This window comes from Pituophis catenifer, unplaced genomic scaffold (genome assembly GCF_029215685.1).
Source record: "Pituophis catenifer annectens isolate HBS135680 unplaced genomic scaffold, rPitCat1.0.hap2 SCAF_14, whole genome shotgun sequence".
Taxonomy (NCBI): Eukaryota; Metazoa; Chordata; class Lepidosauria; order Squamata; family Colubridae; genus Pituophis; species Pituophis catenifer.
The window spans coordinates 1,806,246-1,820,885 of NW_027256894.1; the positions used below are offsets into that span (position 1 = coordinate 1,806,246).

The following is a 14,640-nucleotide window of genomic DNA, read 5'->3' on the forward strand; positions in this document are numbered from 1 at the left end:
GCAAGGGAACTGCCACTTGCCATGCAAAGTAACAGTCCAGCAGGCAGGAATCCCATTGGGAGAGATGGCCTTTATGTGGGCCACGCTCTGGGCATGTGACATAGGTAGCTCTCTGAACCGGGAGCTGCTGTGTGGCACGCAAGGAAGCCTCACATCACCAAGGTGCAGGTTGTCCTTCCTGACATTGACTTAAATATTAAAGACACCGCAAGAGTCAATCCAGCTGATCTGACAAATATCTTTCTGCTGCAGATCCTCCTTAAACTGCTTTTGCTGCGGAATTTTCTTTCAAATGTTTTGATTTGCTGTTAGCATTTAAATGCAGCTGTGTCCATTTCTCTCTACTCACTTCTAACAAAGGGGGAGGTGGCAGTGTTGCTTCCAGACCCCAGCAGATTGCTGTCAATCAGCAATTTAAATCTGGCTCAACAGGGGAGCCCTACAAAACCAGTGGGGCAGCAGGAAAGGGTGAAGGTGTGCTGGGGGAGGGGCAGTGTGGAGAGGAGGTCAGGGGCCGCCTGTCTTCCACAGCTATTTAATAACCCTTTCAGGGGGGATTCGGCCTCTCCCAGGAGGAGGACTTCGTGGCCGATGCCATGGCTGGCAAGGGCAACCACTGCCCCATTAATTGCTGCCCGTAAATGCCCAGGCCCTCAGTGCAGAAGAAGGAAGGTGGCTGCAGTCAGGAAGAGGATGGGGGCCCCACTGTGTACCTTGCAGGGATGTGGATCCACTCCATACGTCTCCAAGGTCTGCGCTTTCCTGAGAAAGTTCAGCTCTGCTGTCGCGGGGGTCTGCCCACTGGAAGAGAAGAGGGGGGAAGGGCATCAGCAGCTCTAAGCCCCGCCTGAGGAGGGCAGTGGGGCAGCCTGGCTGCAGGCCCCGAGCAGAGCCACCACAGCCTGGCTGCCTTTGAAAGCCGCAACTACACAAGGGTGTGCATGGGTAGAGGCACCGGCAGACAGGGGCTCTGCCACCTGGGGCCCAGGGAAGCAGCCCGGTGGCACTTCAGCAGCTCTGTGGGCAGCTTGTTTTATGCTGATGCCAACTTTGTGTGCCTAATTTGGTGGTATTGATGGTTTCATTTTACATTATTCATTGGTCCTGCTTTCCTAGCCGAGCGAGAGAGCTGTCAGGGTGAAAGGCGACCTTAAATATTCTGACAAAATGCTAATACAGTAAATAGCTAGAAGTGCTTAAATATGTGATTTCTTAAGATGCTTCTTGAATCATGTGAAATGCAACCTTCTTGCACAGTAATATAACACAACAGATAACAACGCAGTGGAGAGAAGGAAGATGGAGGAGGAGGAGGAGGAGGAGGAGGAGGAGGAGGAGGAGGAGGAGGAGGAGGAGGAGGAGGAGGAGGAGAAAGACATCCCAATCCTCTCGCATCTGCCTGAGCAAACTGGGGGAGCGATTTTCCCCAGCAGGGAGGGACTTGTAAGGCAGAATGTCACCTGCCAAATGGGGTAAAACTTAAGAGATCTTCAGGCCCAGCTTGGCTGAATTGTTGCAAACTAATTCTTAAATTTTCAGTGTAATGTAATGAAAGCTGCAATGTAATATTGGAATTATATGGTATTAAATTGCACTATGGCTGAATTTGCACCTGCTGGACCAGGCCATTTGTATTTCAAAGGGGCTGTTTCTCCCCAGGTGTTCTCCTTAGCTGGCTTTTCCCCACCCCACAGATGCTTCCACCCATTCACCAGTCTTGCCCTGTTCCCTGGATCAAGCGATGCCCGGAAGTGATACATAGCGGCTCTGCCTTTTATTAGTTAGACCATCTTCTGGCCTGACCCCAGAAGTGTTACAGAGCTAAAGTAAGCCTTGGTTTTAGCCGCTCCTTGTTCTAGGGATGCCCTCATTGTCATTGGCCATTGGCATCCTTCAGTCTCAAGATACTATGGTATCGTGCTCTGGAAAGGAATCCTAAAACAGCATCTAGTGTGACTGAAAAGGCCAATTCAAGAGTGGCAATCAATCCCTTCCACACTGAGGGCAGATTCATTCTGTCCCCTGCCCAGCCCCCAGATTTCGCTGGTTCCGGGACTGCCTCTTTGCCTCAGCCTGCCGAGCAAGTGTCTCTTCGAATCGGAGAAGGCCTTGCTGCGTCTTTAGCCTCCAAGCTGAACAATCGGAGGTCAAGTTGTTAATGTTAATGTCCATTCCCAGGGCCTCTAGGTCCCTCTTGCAGATATATCGCAGCTGTGGTTTCCCTCTGAGGCGCTTTCCCTGCACTCTGAGGCGCTTTCCATACATCTAGGGATGCCCTAAAGCCAGGAAAAATAGTTGGGGCTACTAAATCATGTTTTGTTTTGTTGAAAGGCATCTCCCAGGCTGCCTTCCAGTCCTCTGAGGAGCCAGAAGGAAACAGGGTGACCATGTCTCTTGGGTGCAGCTTTAAAACCAACCATCCCTCTTGTTGGGAAGGCCAGTCCCATTAGCTGACCACAAAGCAGAGTTGATCCATCTGTAGGGCAGCTTCACCCTTGTGATCAAGTACTGGGCAATCAAGGTCTCATCTCTTCTGCTCTGGCAAATGAACAAGGCCACCGTGAAAAGGGCAAAAGCCAAAGTCAAAAAAATCTCTCCTGAGCAGCTCCAGGCACACATTTCCCCGGCCTTTCATGATGGCTCTTGTTCTAAGGGCATCCGAATCCTACCCCCACCCCCACCCCACCTCACCCCACCAGTGCTGAGCTGGATCATTGCTCCCGACTCAGCCAAGACTTGCTACAGGGGACTTCAGGAAGCACTTTTGCACACTCTAGGAGACAAATGAAGACGGAGCAGCTACCAAGAGAGTCACCTGAGCTCAATTTTATGGATCTCAGCAATTTTCCTCTCCAATTTTTCAGAGTGTTTGGGGAAAAACTGGAACTTGGAACTGTATCCCTCTGGGTGTTTTCCAGGGTCATAGTCACCAATTTCAGCTGAAAGAAAGAACAGAAATCACCAATAATTATTGACTTTGGCAAATGTAAGCAAAGGGGATCCTTGGTGGGTCCATTTGGGTCTGTTGTTTTAGAAATATCCTCTTAATAATACGTTCACCAGGAAGCTGATGTTTATTTGCAGGATCTCTTTCAGCCCCAGAGGGATTGCCAGAAAAAGGCAAACATGTCCCCTTCTCCTCCTTAAACTATTTTCTCTGGGAAGAAAATGAGTGGAGCGGTGGAAAAAAATGGGTTGAGGTGCAAGTAAAAACTCACTGAAGAGTTCCTTCCCCCCAACCTAGGGGCAAAAGGGCTTAAAGGCAGCCCAGCTTAGCTGTGCTGCTGGAGGGCAGCTTGCAAGGAAGCCTTGGTGCCCCCCCTTCCTCCCCCCCAAAGGTCTCCTTTTGAAGCCCTACCTACCTTGGAGGATGTAGGCGGCCAGCAGAGCAGCATCCGAGGTCTTGCACAGGAGGCGCCCATGATACAGATCTCGTTTGATCTGCAAGAAGACGAGATACCTGTCAGGGGAACCAGAGCGAGAAGGATGAGTGCCTTCCTTCCTGCACCTTCTGCAGAAGCCACTCGGGGCCTTCCTAAATCCTTTCTGGGCCTCTTCCGGTGGCCGGTCCTCACCAAGCTTCTCCCTCCCAGATGGATCCGAAGAGGCTTTGTTCCAAAATGCCCAGACAAGGAAGGCTGTTTCTGACCCCCCTGATCCCTGCCAGGGAGCCAGTCCAGAGGAGAGCTTTTCCACGCCTCTGAACCCAATGCCTCAGCAGCCCTTTCATCTGTACAGCTAAATGCTGCTCTTCTTAACTATTGCACTATTGCAACCGCTGGGCTGGGACAGTTGGGTTGAAGTCAGCAGAAGACCACACAAGTCATGATCCAAGGGGGAGATAATGAGCAGGGAAAAGCCTGGAATGGGCATATCATCTAAGGAGGCCCCCAAGGGATGGACTAAGTACAGCTAGATGACAGCTGTAAAAATGGAAGATCCACTACTTCTGCTTTTGACGCCATCTCAGCAGCCCTTGAGAAGACAGCCCAACCTGAAACCACCACGGTATCTAGTAGAAAGGGGAGATTGACCACCTAACCAGTTCCAAAGTCCTAATGGAAAGTTCCTTTCTCCTCTATAAACAAGCCAACCTCCATAGTTTCCAGCAGGAAACTCAGAAGCAGAACCTGACCCTCCCTGGAAGGTGTTGCTGGCAAAGCACGTCCCTAAAGGCAGCCCTGCTGGAAAGGAACATCCAGTTTCTTTTCCTTTTAGATGTCCTTGCTGTCATCTCTTCCTCCTTTCTCTCATTCCCCATTGAGGTATCAGAGCAACAAGCAAAGCCAAGCGCCTCCACTGCTCTCAGGCTCCCCCCACCCCACCCCTATCAGCTTTTCCTATGACCAGCCCAAAGTGGGACAAGGCCTCTCCCTGTCTTACCTGGTGATCTCCTCTTTCAGAGCAGCTGGGTCGGTGGGGTAGAACTTCACTCGGAAGCACATGGTGAATGGGGGCTGAGCTGCAGAAGAGAAAAAGATCTCAGATGGGCTGGGGAGTCTACAGGAACCCATCAGCCCCAGGGGAGCCTTCACCCGCCTGGTGCATCTCCAATCTGACTTCATCCAGAACAAAAAGAGGATTTGTGTCTTGGAAAGGAAAAATTGAAAACTGCTCATCAGAAACTGGAGAATATCATGTGACAAGAAGAAGGAAGTCACATCTAGGAACAGACACAGATCTTATTTGTAGCTCAGCTACAAATCCAGCTAGGATCCATTTGGAAAAGTCAGCACTTCTCTCAGCTCAGTGGATCCCATCAAGTCAAGAACAATGAGAGGAACCAGATTCCTCTAGTTAAGCACAAGACCATGTTCACAGAGGTTCAGAGGGCACCATGGAAGCTTAGATTCCAGATGTGTGAGTGGGAGATCCCCCATAACCAGCACAGACCCCCACCGGCAGAGTAGAAGCAAGAAGGTGTCACATCTCCCATTGTGTGATGCACTACAGTGAAGTTTCCAAATCTTGCTACTGGCTGTGACCCTCTGAATGAGATCACCAAAATGGCCTCTAAATCTCCTGAAGAAGTTCTGATACTTGCCAGTATCAGATCATTGCCTTCCATCAATGGAATGGCCCATTTTGCTGCTAACCTCTTCAACAAGCTTAATAAAAAGCTCACCCTGGCCTGGTCAGTTGTCTCTCCTGTCCGTGAGCATCTCGCACTGAGTAAGAAAGGTTAATTGGTCCATGTCCTCTCCACACTCCTTCAGCCAGCTGCCCTGGGAGTGCACAAGGACTGGCTGTGCTGTTGTTGTCAATGTGGCTACAGCTACTGGACATTTTTCCTGACCTGCTGCAACAACTGCATCATTGTGGCTTATGAAGTATTGACCTGTCCATCCATCTGCTGCTGGCGCTTGAGTAAGACTTCTGCTAGCTGCTACGGAGTCATCCGTGTTCCTTGTGGATCTGTGGCCATGCTTGAGTTCTCCTCTCTTTTGGGGGGAGTAAGAGTCTGGCAAGATTTATGTCAGGTGTAGCCCAAGAACAACGTAACACAATCCAGCCAAGGTTTATTTGCTTCCACTATATAGACAGAATCTTGCCAGACTAAAGCTAGAGTACTCTAGCCCTAATGGATATACTCTGGGGGATTTTTAGGTAATGGCTATCCTAATTCTCTTCCTCTGCCTCCTATCCAGCTCTGGACTGCCTCTTGTCTCCCCCACCCACACCCAGCATGGACTTCCTCCCTCTTTGGAAACTGCTGTAGTCCACTGTAGTCCATCCCACCACCTCTCCCTTCAGAGATCCAGACCCTCACACATTGCCAAGGTAGAGGCTTGCCAGCTCATTGAAGAGATCATGAAGATAAATACTTACATCGCATTTGCTTCACAATAGACTTTGTGAATTCCAGCCAGTGCTGAAGCGAAGAAAAGAGAGAGATTCAAAAGCTAGCAAAGAGAGGGTGGCTGCACTGTCTTTTTGCTCCCCCCTCCCCACAAAACCTGACTTCAGTTATAAAATTGCACTAGCTACAAAGCGGTTGGGGATGAGCAGGAGCTGTGCAGCGATCTTGTAGAGATATTTGGGGTAACTTGTTTTCAAAAGACTACAATCCTGATCTTTGCAATGCGAGCAAGATTTGTGGCTGTAAATCACTGGGCACCCAATCAAGCAAGTGACGGGCTTTCAACATTTGGAATGGTTTTCTCCACACCTGCCTATTTTGCCTCAGAAGCTCAGCATAGGACAGTCCCTTTCTTAGGTCCTTGGGATCCCAGGGGGGTGGTTTTTCTGTCCGGCCTGCAGCGTCCCAAGGCTGGGCCCTTTTGCTGGTAATGCAGCCCCAGGGTGTGTCCTGGCCAACTTCCTAACAACTGCACTCCGGGCTCCCTGCTGGGTCCCCTTGGAGCAGGTGCTGTGCCCGAGGAGGGCAAGGCTGGCTCCGGGCTCACAGCCTCCGGGTGAGATTCCCCTCTGTAGGGAACGCAGCAGTCTGGGTGGTGCAATTGGCATCCTTGGGGTTTCTCCCCCCTTGTCTCGTTGGGCAGGCAAGTGCTGGGCCCAGAGCGGCTGGAGGGCACCTTTGGTTCCTTTTTGGCCTTTCATAAACTTTTAAAAGGGGGATTCATTCAGAGAGTTCTGGAGTGCCAAGAGTTTTTCTTGCAGGTTGTGTGTGTGCTGCTCTTTGATTTTAACGGCTTCACCATGCCAATTCTTCTCTACGGAGGCTACCTTGCACTGTTTCCTATCACAATATTGTGGGCCACCAAGAGCCTTGAATTGCACTGCTACAAATCCCGTCTACACTGAAAGTGCTGGACTGTGGAGGGTCTTCATGGGCAGCAGAGTTTCCATCTGAGTGAGAAAGGCTGCTCTCTCGGTCCAGGTTAAGCACACGCGCGCGCGCACACACACACGCGCGCGCGCGCACACACACACACACCCAGAGCCCCTTCTCTGTCCTTGGACTTCGCTTAGCAGGCCACGTCTACCAAGCATCTGCATTGGATGGAGATGTTGCAAACGCTCTTAATTCCCCATTATTCCCAAACTGGCCCTCTGCTCCCTACTCTAAGATTATACACTCTTCTTAATTTAGGAAGGTACAGAAGATCGTAAGCCCATGGATCAGGCAAGGCCCATTCCTGTTGGCTGATCTTGTGATGGTGACCCTAAGCTGGTCCTTCAGGTCTTCCCACAATGTACCCACAGCTGCCGTAACTGAGCCAGCCCCCCACCCCCAGCTGCTGGGCTCCCCTTCTCTTTTCTTCTATTTTCCCAGCATTAGAGACTTCCCCAGAGAACTAGATCTTTGCGTAATGCATCCAAAATAGAATTTAGAAACTATCATTATTTTGTTATATGATTTTATCTATATCCTAGACTATATTTACATAATCATGTTTATAATTTTACTATTAATAGTCACCAGAATTTCTATATATATATATACATATATGCCTCTTAGGGTAATCATGCTATATAGTTTTTGGGCAATTATGATAGCTCTCAGATGTCGGTTCCATCTTCCCTCTTCTTACAGGTTCGACTGCTGTTATTGGAGGAGCTGCGACTGTCCCCTCAGGCAGCGCAATGTCTCTGCATCCACCACCCAGGATGAAGGCAGGACCCCCAGCCTTGTGGGAACCAAAGGAGGGATGGACTGGGCAGGGCAGGGCAGGGCAGGGAGTTTGCCTCTTGGTCACCTGCTCTCCGGAGCACCCAGGGACAGCTTCCCAAGGTCTTTGCTTATTCCGATCCAGGAGTTGAGAGACAAATCCAGGAAGGCGCAATGAGAGATTCCGAGGGGCACCTGATCAAAGCAGCTCCTGCCAGGATAAGGCAGGCTCAGGCTCTGCCTGGCTCCCTTCTTTTGACTCCCAGCGCTTTAGCAGAGAGAGAGAGAGAGAGAGAAAAGAGGGGGGGTGCCCTGAGTCTATTGCTCTGGTTCTCAGAAGAATGGGGGTGGGAGATTCAATTTTTCCAGTCTGAACGGTGCTCCAGAAAGCATTGAGAAGAGATAGAATTTCATTTAATTTGCAATTAAATCAGATTAATTTCAAATATACTCTATGCACGCATAACCATATAATATCTACTAACTTGGGCCTTGGTGGTGCAATGGTTAGAATGCAGTACTGCAGGCTACTTCTGCTGACTGCTGGCTGACTGCAATTTGGCAGTTCAAATCTCACCTAGCTCAAGGTTGACTCAGCCTTCCAACCTTCCGAGGTGGGTAAAATGAGGACCCAGATTGTTGGGGGCAATAGGCTGACTCTGTAAACTGCTTAGAGAGGGCTGTAAAGTACTGTTAAAGCAGTATATAGGTGCTATTGCTATTGGAGTCTCTGGGTATCTCATTCAAGGCATACAGGGCCACATGGGGCCTGGACTGAATATCTCTGATCTCAAACAGCGGTCAGGTATAAACCCAAAATGGGAGATAACAAGCAAGCAAAGATGCTGCAAGCAAATTTGCTGTGTAGTGAAACCAATGGGAGGCTTTTTGACTGGGGGGGGAGAGTAATGCCAGTATTTTAAGTGGGGGGGGCAACTCTTCTCCAGTCTTCTCCCCCTCTGGAAGAACGCAGGAACAGCAGCTGAAGCCCCACCAAGCAGGAGACCCTCCACCTGCAGCATCTTTGCTGGCTTGGAGGCCGGGCACAGGGAAGGGGCTCCCCTGACCAAAAGCACAAGCTGGGACTCACCCTCTGCTTGTCGGGGTCAACAAAGCGGATCCCAAAGTAATCCTTCTCCAGGAGGTTTAAGTGATGGCACAGCAGGTCAAAGAGGAACTGGCCTTTGGCATCTCTCTGCAAAACAAGGGCTGCAATCAGTCAGGGCAGCAGCTGGAAGCAGGCAGGCTGGCTGGGAGCCTGGAGCAGGAGGGATGTCTGAAGGAGGGATCTCCTTCTAGGGATGGACCCAGACAACACACAGCCGCAGCAGCAGACACAACTTTCCCAAAGGTAACATGCGTCCCCCACACAACACGGCAAGGCATCAGGAGATGAGTCCAGAGAGCCAGCAAGAGAGCCCCTTCCGAGACAGATGCAGTCTCTCTCCTCCCATTCCAGATGGTGTTGATCTTCTTCTGTGCAAGTAGATTTTCCATCAATCATGGCACAAAGAACGTTGGCCAGAAGCACCTCATTAATCATGAGAACCTCTGCAGAACTCGTCACCAAAGGACGAGAAAGGCAACCACTGGATAGAACCTAAGGGGGAGGTGATGTGGCCTCCCCCATTCCTCCCCCCTCTTGAATCCCTCAAACCACCTTTGGGACAACCATGACCCGGTTGACTGAGAATCTCCACAGACATGTCTGAAGTGAAAATTACTGAACCAGCCTTCTGGATTCTTACCCGCCATTCTCTTTGGGAAGAATCTGAGCCTTCCTGAGAAACTGGATGAGGCTCAAAGCTGTCCCTGCTTTGTCCCCAGAGCAGAGATGTCCCCCAGGGCAGGTAGCTGTCCTCTCCCTGCACCTGCCCTCCTGCTTCCCCTCCTGGCAAGTAGGCCGCTCGCCTGGCCCAGCTCAGCCCCAGAGCCTCCCTCCTCCACGGTCCTTGCCTCCACGGTCCTCAACTCTGAGGAGCTGAGATGGAGGGGCACTTGGGGGCCACTCAAATCACCCAAAACTACTGCTAGGAGCAACCAGCAACAACAAGCTTTTCAGTTACATTCACATTCAAGATAATGTTTGCGGCTGAAGATCTGCTAACATCTCCCCACATCGACGAACCGTGATAAAAGAGCAACTGAATCCTTCAGACAGCCTAACTGCAAACTCTTGCTTAACAACTGCTCTAAAAACAGTTGAAAAATCAGATCTGGTCACATGGGTGCCTCAACTTGTGACTGTCCTGACGTACAACTAAAATTCCAGTCCCGTGAGGTCATATATCCAGGACTACCTGTACCTTTTCAGCATTTTCAGTATCTTTTCAATGCAACTATCCTTCAAAAAGACCTCGACTATGTGTCAGATTGGTCTAACAAGTGGCAACTTCAAATCTCAACAAACAAATGCTCTGTCTTGCACATTGACAAAAAAAAAAAAATCAAAACATAAAATACAAATTAGATGGACATGACCTTGTAGACGACCCTCACTCTGTCAAGGACTTTGGAGTACTCATTTCTAAAGGTCTAAAGTGCCAGAGCCCACTGTAACAACATTGCCAAAAAGGCATTAAGGGTTGTTAACCTAATCTTGTGTAGCTTCTTCTCTGGTAATGTTGTACTACTAATTAGAGCATACAAAATATTTGCTAGACCAATACATCTTGAATACAGCTCATCTGTCTGGAACCCGCACTGCATATCAGACATTAATACAATTGAGAGAGTCCAGAGATATTTTACAAGAAGAGTCCTCCATTCCTCTACCTGCAATACGATACCTTATGCCACCAGACTTCAAATTTTGGGCTTAGACAACTTAGAATTACGCCGACTTCAGTCTGACCTAAGCATAATAAAAGTATCTACCACAATGTCCTACCTGTCAATGACTACTTCAGCTTCAATCACAACAATACACGAGCAAATAATAGATACAAACTAAAGGTAAACTGCTCCAAACTCAATTGCAGAAAATGACTTCAGTAACAGAGTGGTCAATGTCTGGAATGCACTACCTGACTCTGTGGTTTCTTTCCAAAAACCCTCAAAACTTTAACCTTAGACTGTCTACTGTTGACCTCACCCCATTCCTAAGAGGTCTGTAAGGGGCGTGCATAAGAGCACCAGCGTGCCTATCATCCCTTTCCTAATATTCTTTTTTACGTACTCTTTTCATGTATTCAAATTATGTTTATATTTTTACCTGTTATCTTATATATGCTTGACAAACAAACAAACTAACTAACAAACTCCTTGAAAGTCCCTGCCAGGCTCCAAAAGCCAAAGATACACTGAGTTCCTGTTCTGTCCCCGTACCCCACACGCACCCCCACAGACAGCCCAGAGTTAATAAGCCACACGACAAAACTCTTTGAAGATAAAGCTGGCAGTAACCCAGTGGCTAGCTGCCAATTCAGACTTTACTCACACAAAACAAAGATTAGACTGCCAGCATTCCGATAAAACAGGCAGAGTGTCAACAATACAAGGATTAATCCAAATGCAGTCCGATAAAGCAGGCAAAGTCCAGTAACACAGAGATCATGGAGTATTTCCAGTTTTTGCTCGTCACAAACTGAACCGGTTACCACACCCACATTTATACCCTGTGGGGTGTGGTCCAGTGACTCAGCTAATCTCTGGCACGCCTTCCCTTCTGCTGTGCACGCTTCTCCCTGAGCCTCTGTCGCAGGTCCAGCCAGCACTTATCTTCTTCATCGCTGTCCACCTGTGGCTGCGGAGATGTGCTTGGCTCTGAGCCTGTCGTTTGGCCTTCGGTGTCCTCCGGAGGCATTGCCAGAGAGGAGGGTCCTGGAGAGGGAGGCCTTGCCAACTCCTCTCCCTCACTCTCAGAGTCTGCATCTGTCGATAGCCCAGGCTCAGGCAACGGAGCCACAACAGTTCCTTTCATGTTCCTCATCTACAGACAGAAATTTTGCCAAACTGAAGCAGACTCCTTGCCCCATTAAACACAATATCTGGGAACTATTAGGGAGAAGCTTTCTTCATCCTTTTTCTCCCACACAAACTATCTATGCAACCCCTCCCTCCCTCCTGGGAATCCAGACTACTTTCCACCACAGTCTCTCTTCCTGCCTTGGGACTGAAAGCTCTAAACTTCCTCTCTGGGAATCAGCCCACCCTGATTGTCAGTTGCAGAAAGATTAATGAGCCAACAAATGCTGCTAGGCCCCTATGGCATTGAGGCTCCCTTGTCACCATCCTCCAGCCTCTCTGGTTGATGGCTCTCAACTGCCACCCCGGCTTCTGGCTGCCCAGCCAGAAAACTCAGCACAGAAGGTGCAGCTCAGCTTTTGCAGAGTCCTACCCCACATCAGCCTGAGTCTCGCTCACTGGGCCTCACCCTCCCTAAGAGCCTCGCTGCATTGTCAGCGGAAAAAGAACCAGGCATTTCTCAAGGGCAGCAACATCCTTGTCTCCACTTTTCCAGGACTCCTTTGTGAGCAGAAAATCTCCGGACCGCCCAATGGCTTAAACTGCGTCCCACTCCTCTTCCTCCTTCCAGAGCCAGGATCCATGGAAACCGCTGGACTTCAGGCAGCAGGGCAGAAACAGGGGGCTCGGGGGTTTTTCCCTTTGGTTTAAATAAATGCTCTGGGTGGGGGGAACCTGAGGATGCCGAACTGCTCCTCAGACCTGCTGAGAGGGTCATTTCAGCTCAGAGCTGGGACCTCCATGGGAATCATACACAAACCAGCAGTGGGAAAGGAAGCTGAGCCCTGGGAAGCCCTGCCCAAGATTGAAACAACTGGGAAGATCAAAACATTAATGAACTTCAGTGGAGACAAATGCAAATAAATGCTGCTCTAGGATCGTAATAAAGCTTTGATTTGATTTCATTTCATTTGATTTCATTTCATTTGATCTGAAATGCCATGGCTTTGGGGCATCTAGAATTAGAGATTGTCAACAAAAGATCTAACTCAACGCAGGTCCAGAAATCTAGCAGATGCAACCGAATTTGAAGGTAGCCGCAGCAGCAGAAGGTGAATGCCAAGCAAGTCCCATCACGGCTGGCGGCTGCCCCGCCCCAGCCCTGCCCCCCCCCCCGATCAAGAAAGGAGGCGGTGTTCTGGGAGGGAGCCAAGGGAGGCCAGAGCCACAGAGAAGGCAGAAGAGGTGGGGGGAGAAGAGAGCGGTTAGGGGGCAACCATCCTCAAAGGAAATGAACAATGGAGCAAATGCGTTTTCTGATGCTCCAGAAAGAGGATTCAAAGGAAAGGATCCAGAAGGATCCAAAAAGGCAAACTAAAGATTAGGACAGAATTGCTTTCTTTAGTGTTAACTAAAAACCGGGAGACCCTAAGTTCTAGTCCTGCCTCGGCACAAGGCCAGCTGGGAGTCCCTCAGCTGGGGAGGGTCTCCCAGGCCTAGGATGCAGGTAAAACTTGCCAAGAAAACTGCAGGGAGAAGGCCAGGCAGTTGCCAAGAGTAGAGACTGACTGGAGGACAAACAACAACAACAAAAACAGATAATACCTTCTGAACAGACTACTTTGAAAAGGGAAAGGCGTTTTTAATTTAAATAACTATTTTAAAGGAAGCCTTATCAGGGACATTATATCAGTGCATCAGTAGGATGTTATTGGCTGCCTGGATGGCCTTTTCTGCTGGCGCCTTTGTCCCTCCCACCCCCAGCAGAGTCTCTATACCTGAGGACCCCAATACTGATGGATCACCGTGGTTGTCCTAGAGCTGGTCAGTCCTCAGGGTCACCTCGCCTGAGGCTGCTCACAGGGGGCAGGAGGGAGGGGGCTGGACAAGTCCTCTTTTACAAGTTTTTGAAAAAAGCCCTTGTGTCTGCTGAAGACCTCCGTCTTTACACATGTGGGGTGGTGGTTGGCTTCCGCTTTCATTTTCCTTTCATGTGCAATTTTGTATTTTATAGTTTCATAATGGTTTGGTGTAGGAAGTCATGTAAAAATATATGAAAGAATAATAATCTAATTTTTGTACTTTGGCGTCTCTCCCCCCTCAATCCCAGTTCTACAGTGGGGTAACAGTGGCAGAAGCAGCAGCAACAGAAATCAAATACGTATGAGCAAAATTTGATCCAAGGGAGAACACAATGAAAGTAGTTTTGTGATGCATTTTCTGCTGAGCTCACAGCTGCAGCGTAGAAGAGTCTGCGTCTGCATCCAAAGAATCAGAATCACGGGGATAGACGGGGTCCTGGCCAAGACAAAAGGCTACATACTATCTTGGACAAGTGGCTGTTCAATCTTTCTTGAAAACCACCTCAAATGGCATTTCCTTTTATTTATATAAAGGTTAAACATTAGGGGAGCAATCAAACATCCTGGTTGATCCCCTTTAGATCACCAAAATTAGTGCCTTTAACTTGCAGTCACTCCATTCCCCCAAGAAAAGCTTTGGAAGAAACTTACTTACATGGATTGATCATCATCTGCCTAATTTAACAAGAATTTCTTGTTTTTTATTTCTTGTACATGATTTGCATACTCCCAACTCTAGATAAAGAACCCGTGTGGCCTAGTGATTAAGGCACCAGGCGAGACATAGAATATTAGAGTTGGAAGGGACCTTGGAGGTCTTCTGTTCCAAGCCTCTGCTCAAGCAGGAGACCCTCTACCATTTTAGACGAATGGCTGTCCAGTCTCTTCTTGAAAACTTCCAATGATGAAGCACCTGCAACTTTTGGAACCTGATGCACTGATAAATTGTTTTCACTGTCATACATTTCTCCTTAGTTCTAGGTTGGATCTCACTAGGGATCAGTTTTAACTTGATTCATTTAGTCCTCCATAGCCTTCAGCTATCTGGTTAGAAGTTTTACTAGATTTCTGCCCCGAGTGGAGTACACAATTGGGTACCATCCATGTATTGATGATGTATTATCCTGAATCTACAGATACTATAATTTCTCTCAATAGAAATGAAATAGAATAGAGTAGAGTAGAGTAGAGTAGAGTAGAGTAGAGTAGAGTAGAATAGAATAGAATAGAATAGAATAGAATAGAACAGAACAGAACAGAACAGAACAGAACAGAATAGAATAGAATAGAATAGAATAG

General features: G+C 48.7%; 1 protein-coding gene across 5 annotated transcripts in view; it reads right to left on the reverse strand.

The window, feature by feature from the left end:
• The window catches only part of FRMD5 (FERM domain containing 5), a 106,226-nt gene that overhangs the window by 22,465 nt on the left and 69,121 nt on the right, over nucleotides 1–14,640 (reverse strand). For 2 of the 5 annotated variants that reach the window (XM_070953482.1, XM_070953478.1), the window contains exons 2-7: nucleotides 8,664–8,768; nucleotides 5,830–5,872; nucleotides 4,384–4,462; nucleotides 3,363–3,460; nucleotides 2,816–2,939; nucleotides 714–801 (exon numbers count right to left, since the gene is read on the reverse strand). In XM_070953482.1, coding sequence (XP_070809583.1) covers nucleotides 714–801; nucleotides 2,816–2,939; nucleotides 3,363–3,460; nucleotides 4,384–4,462; nucleotides 5,830–5,872; nucleotides 8,664–8,768 — 537 coding nt within the window. Of the gene's footprint in view, nucleotides 1–713; nucleotides 802–2,815; nucleotides 2,940–3,362; nucleotides 3,461–3,947; nucleotides 4,013–4,383; nucleotides 4,463–5,829; nucleotides 5,904–8,663; nucleotides 8,769–14,640 lie in introns of all 5 variants that reach the window. The other 3 variants (XM_070953477.1, XM_070953479.1, XM_070953480.1) reach the window with 3 other exon arrangements.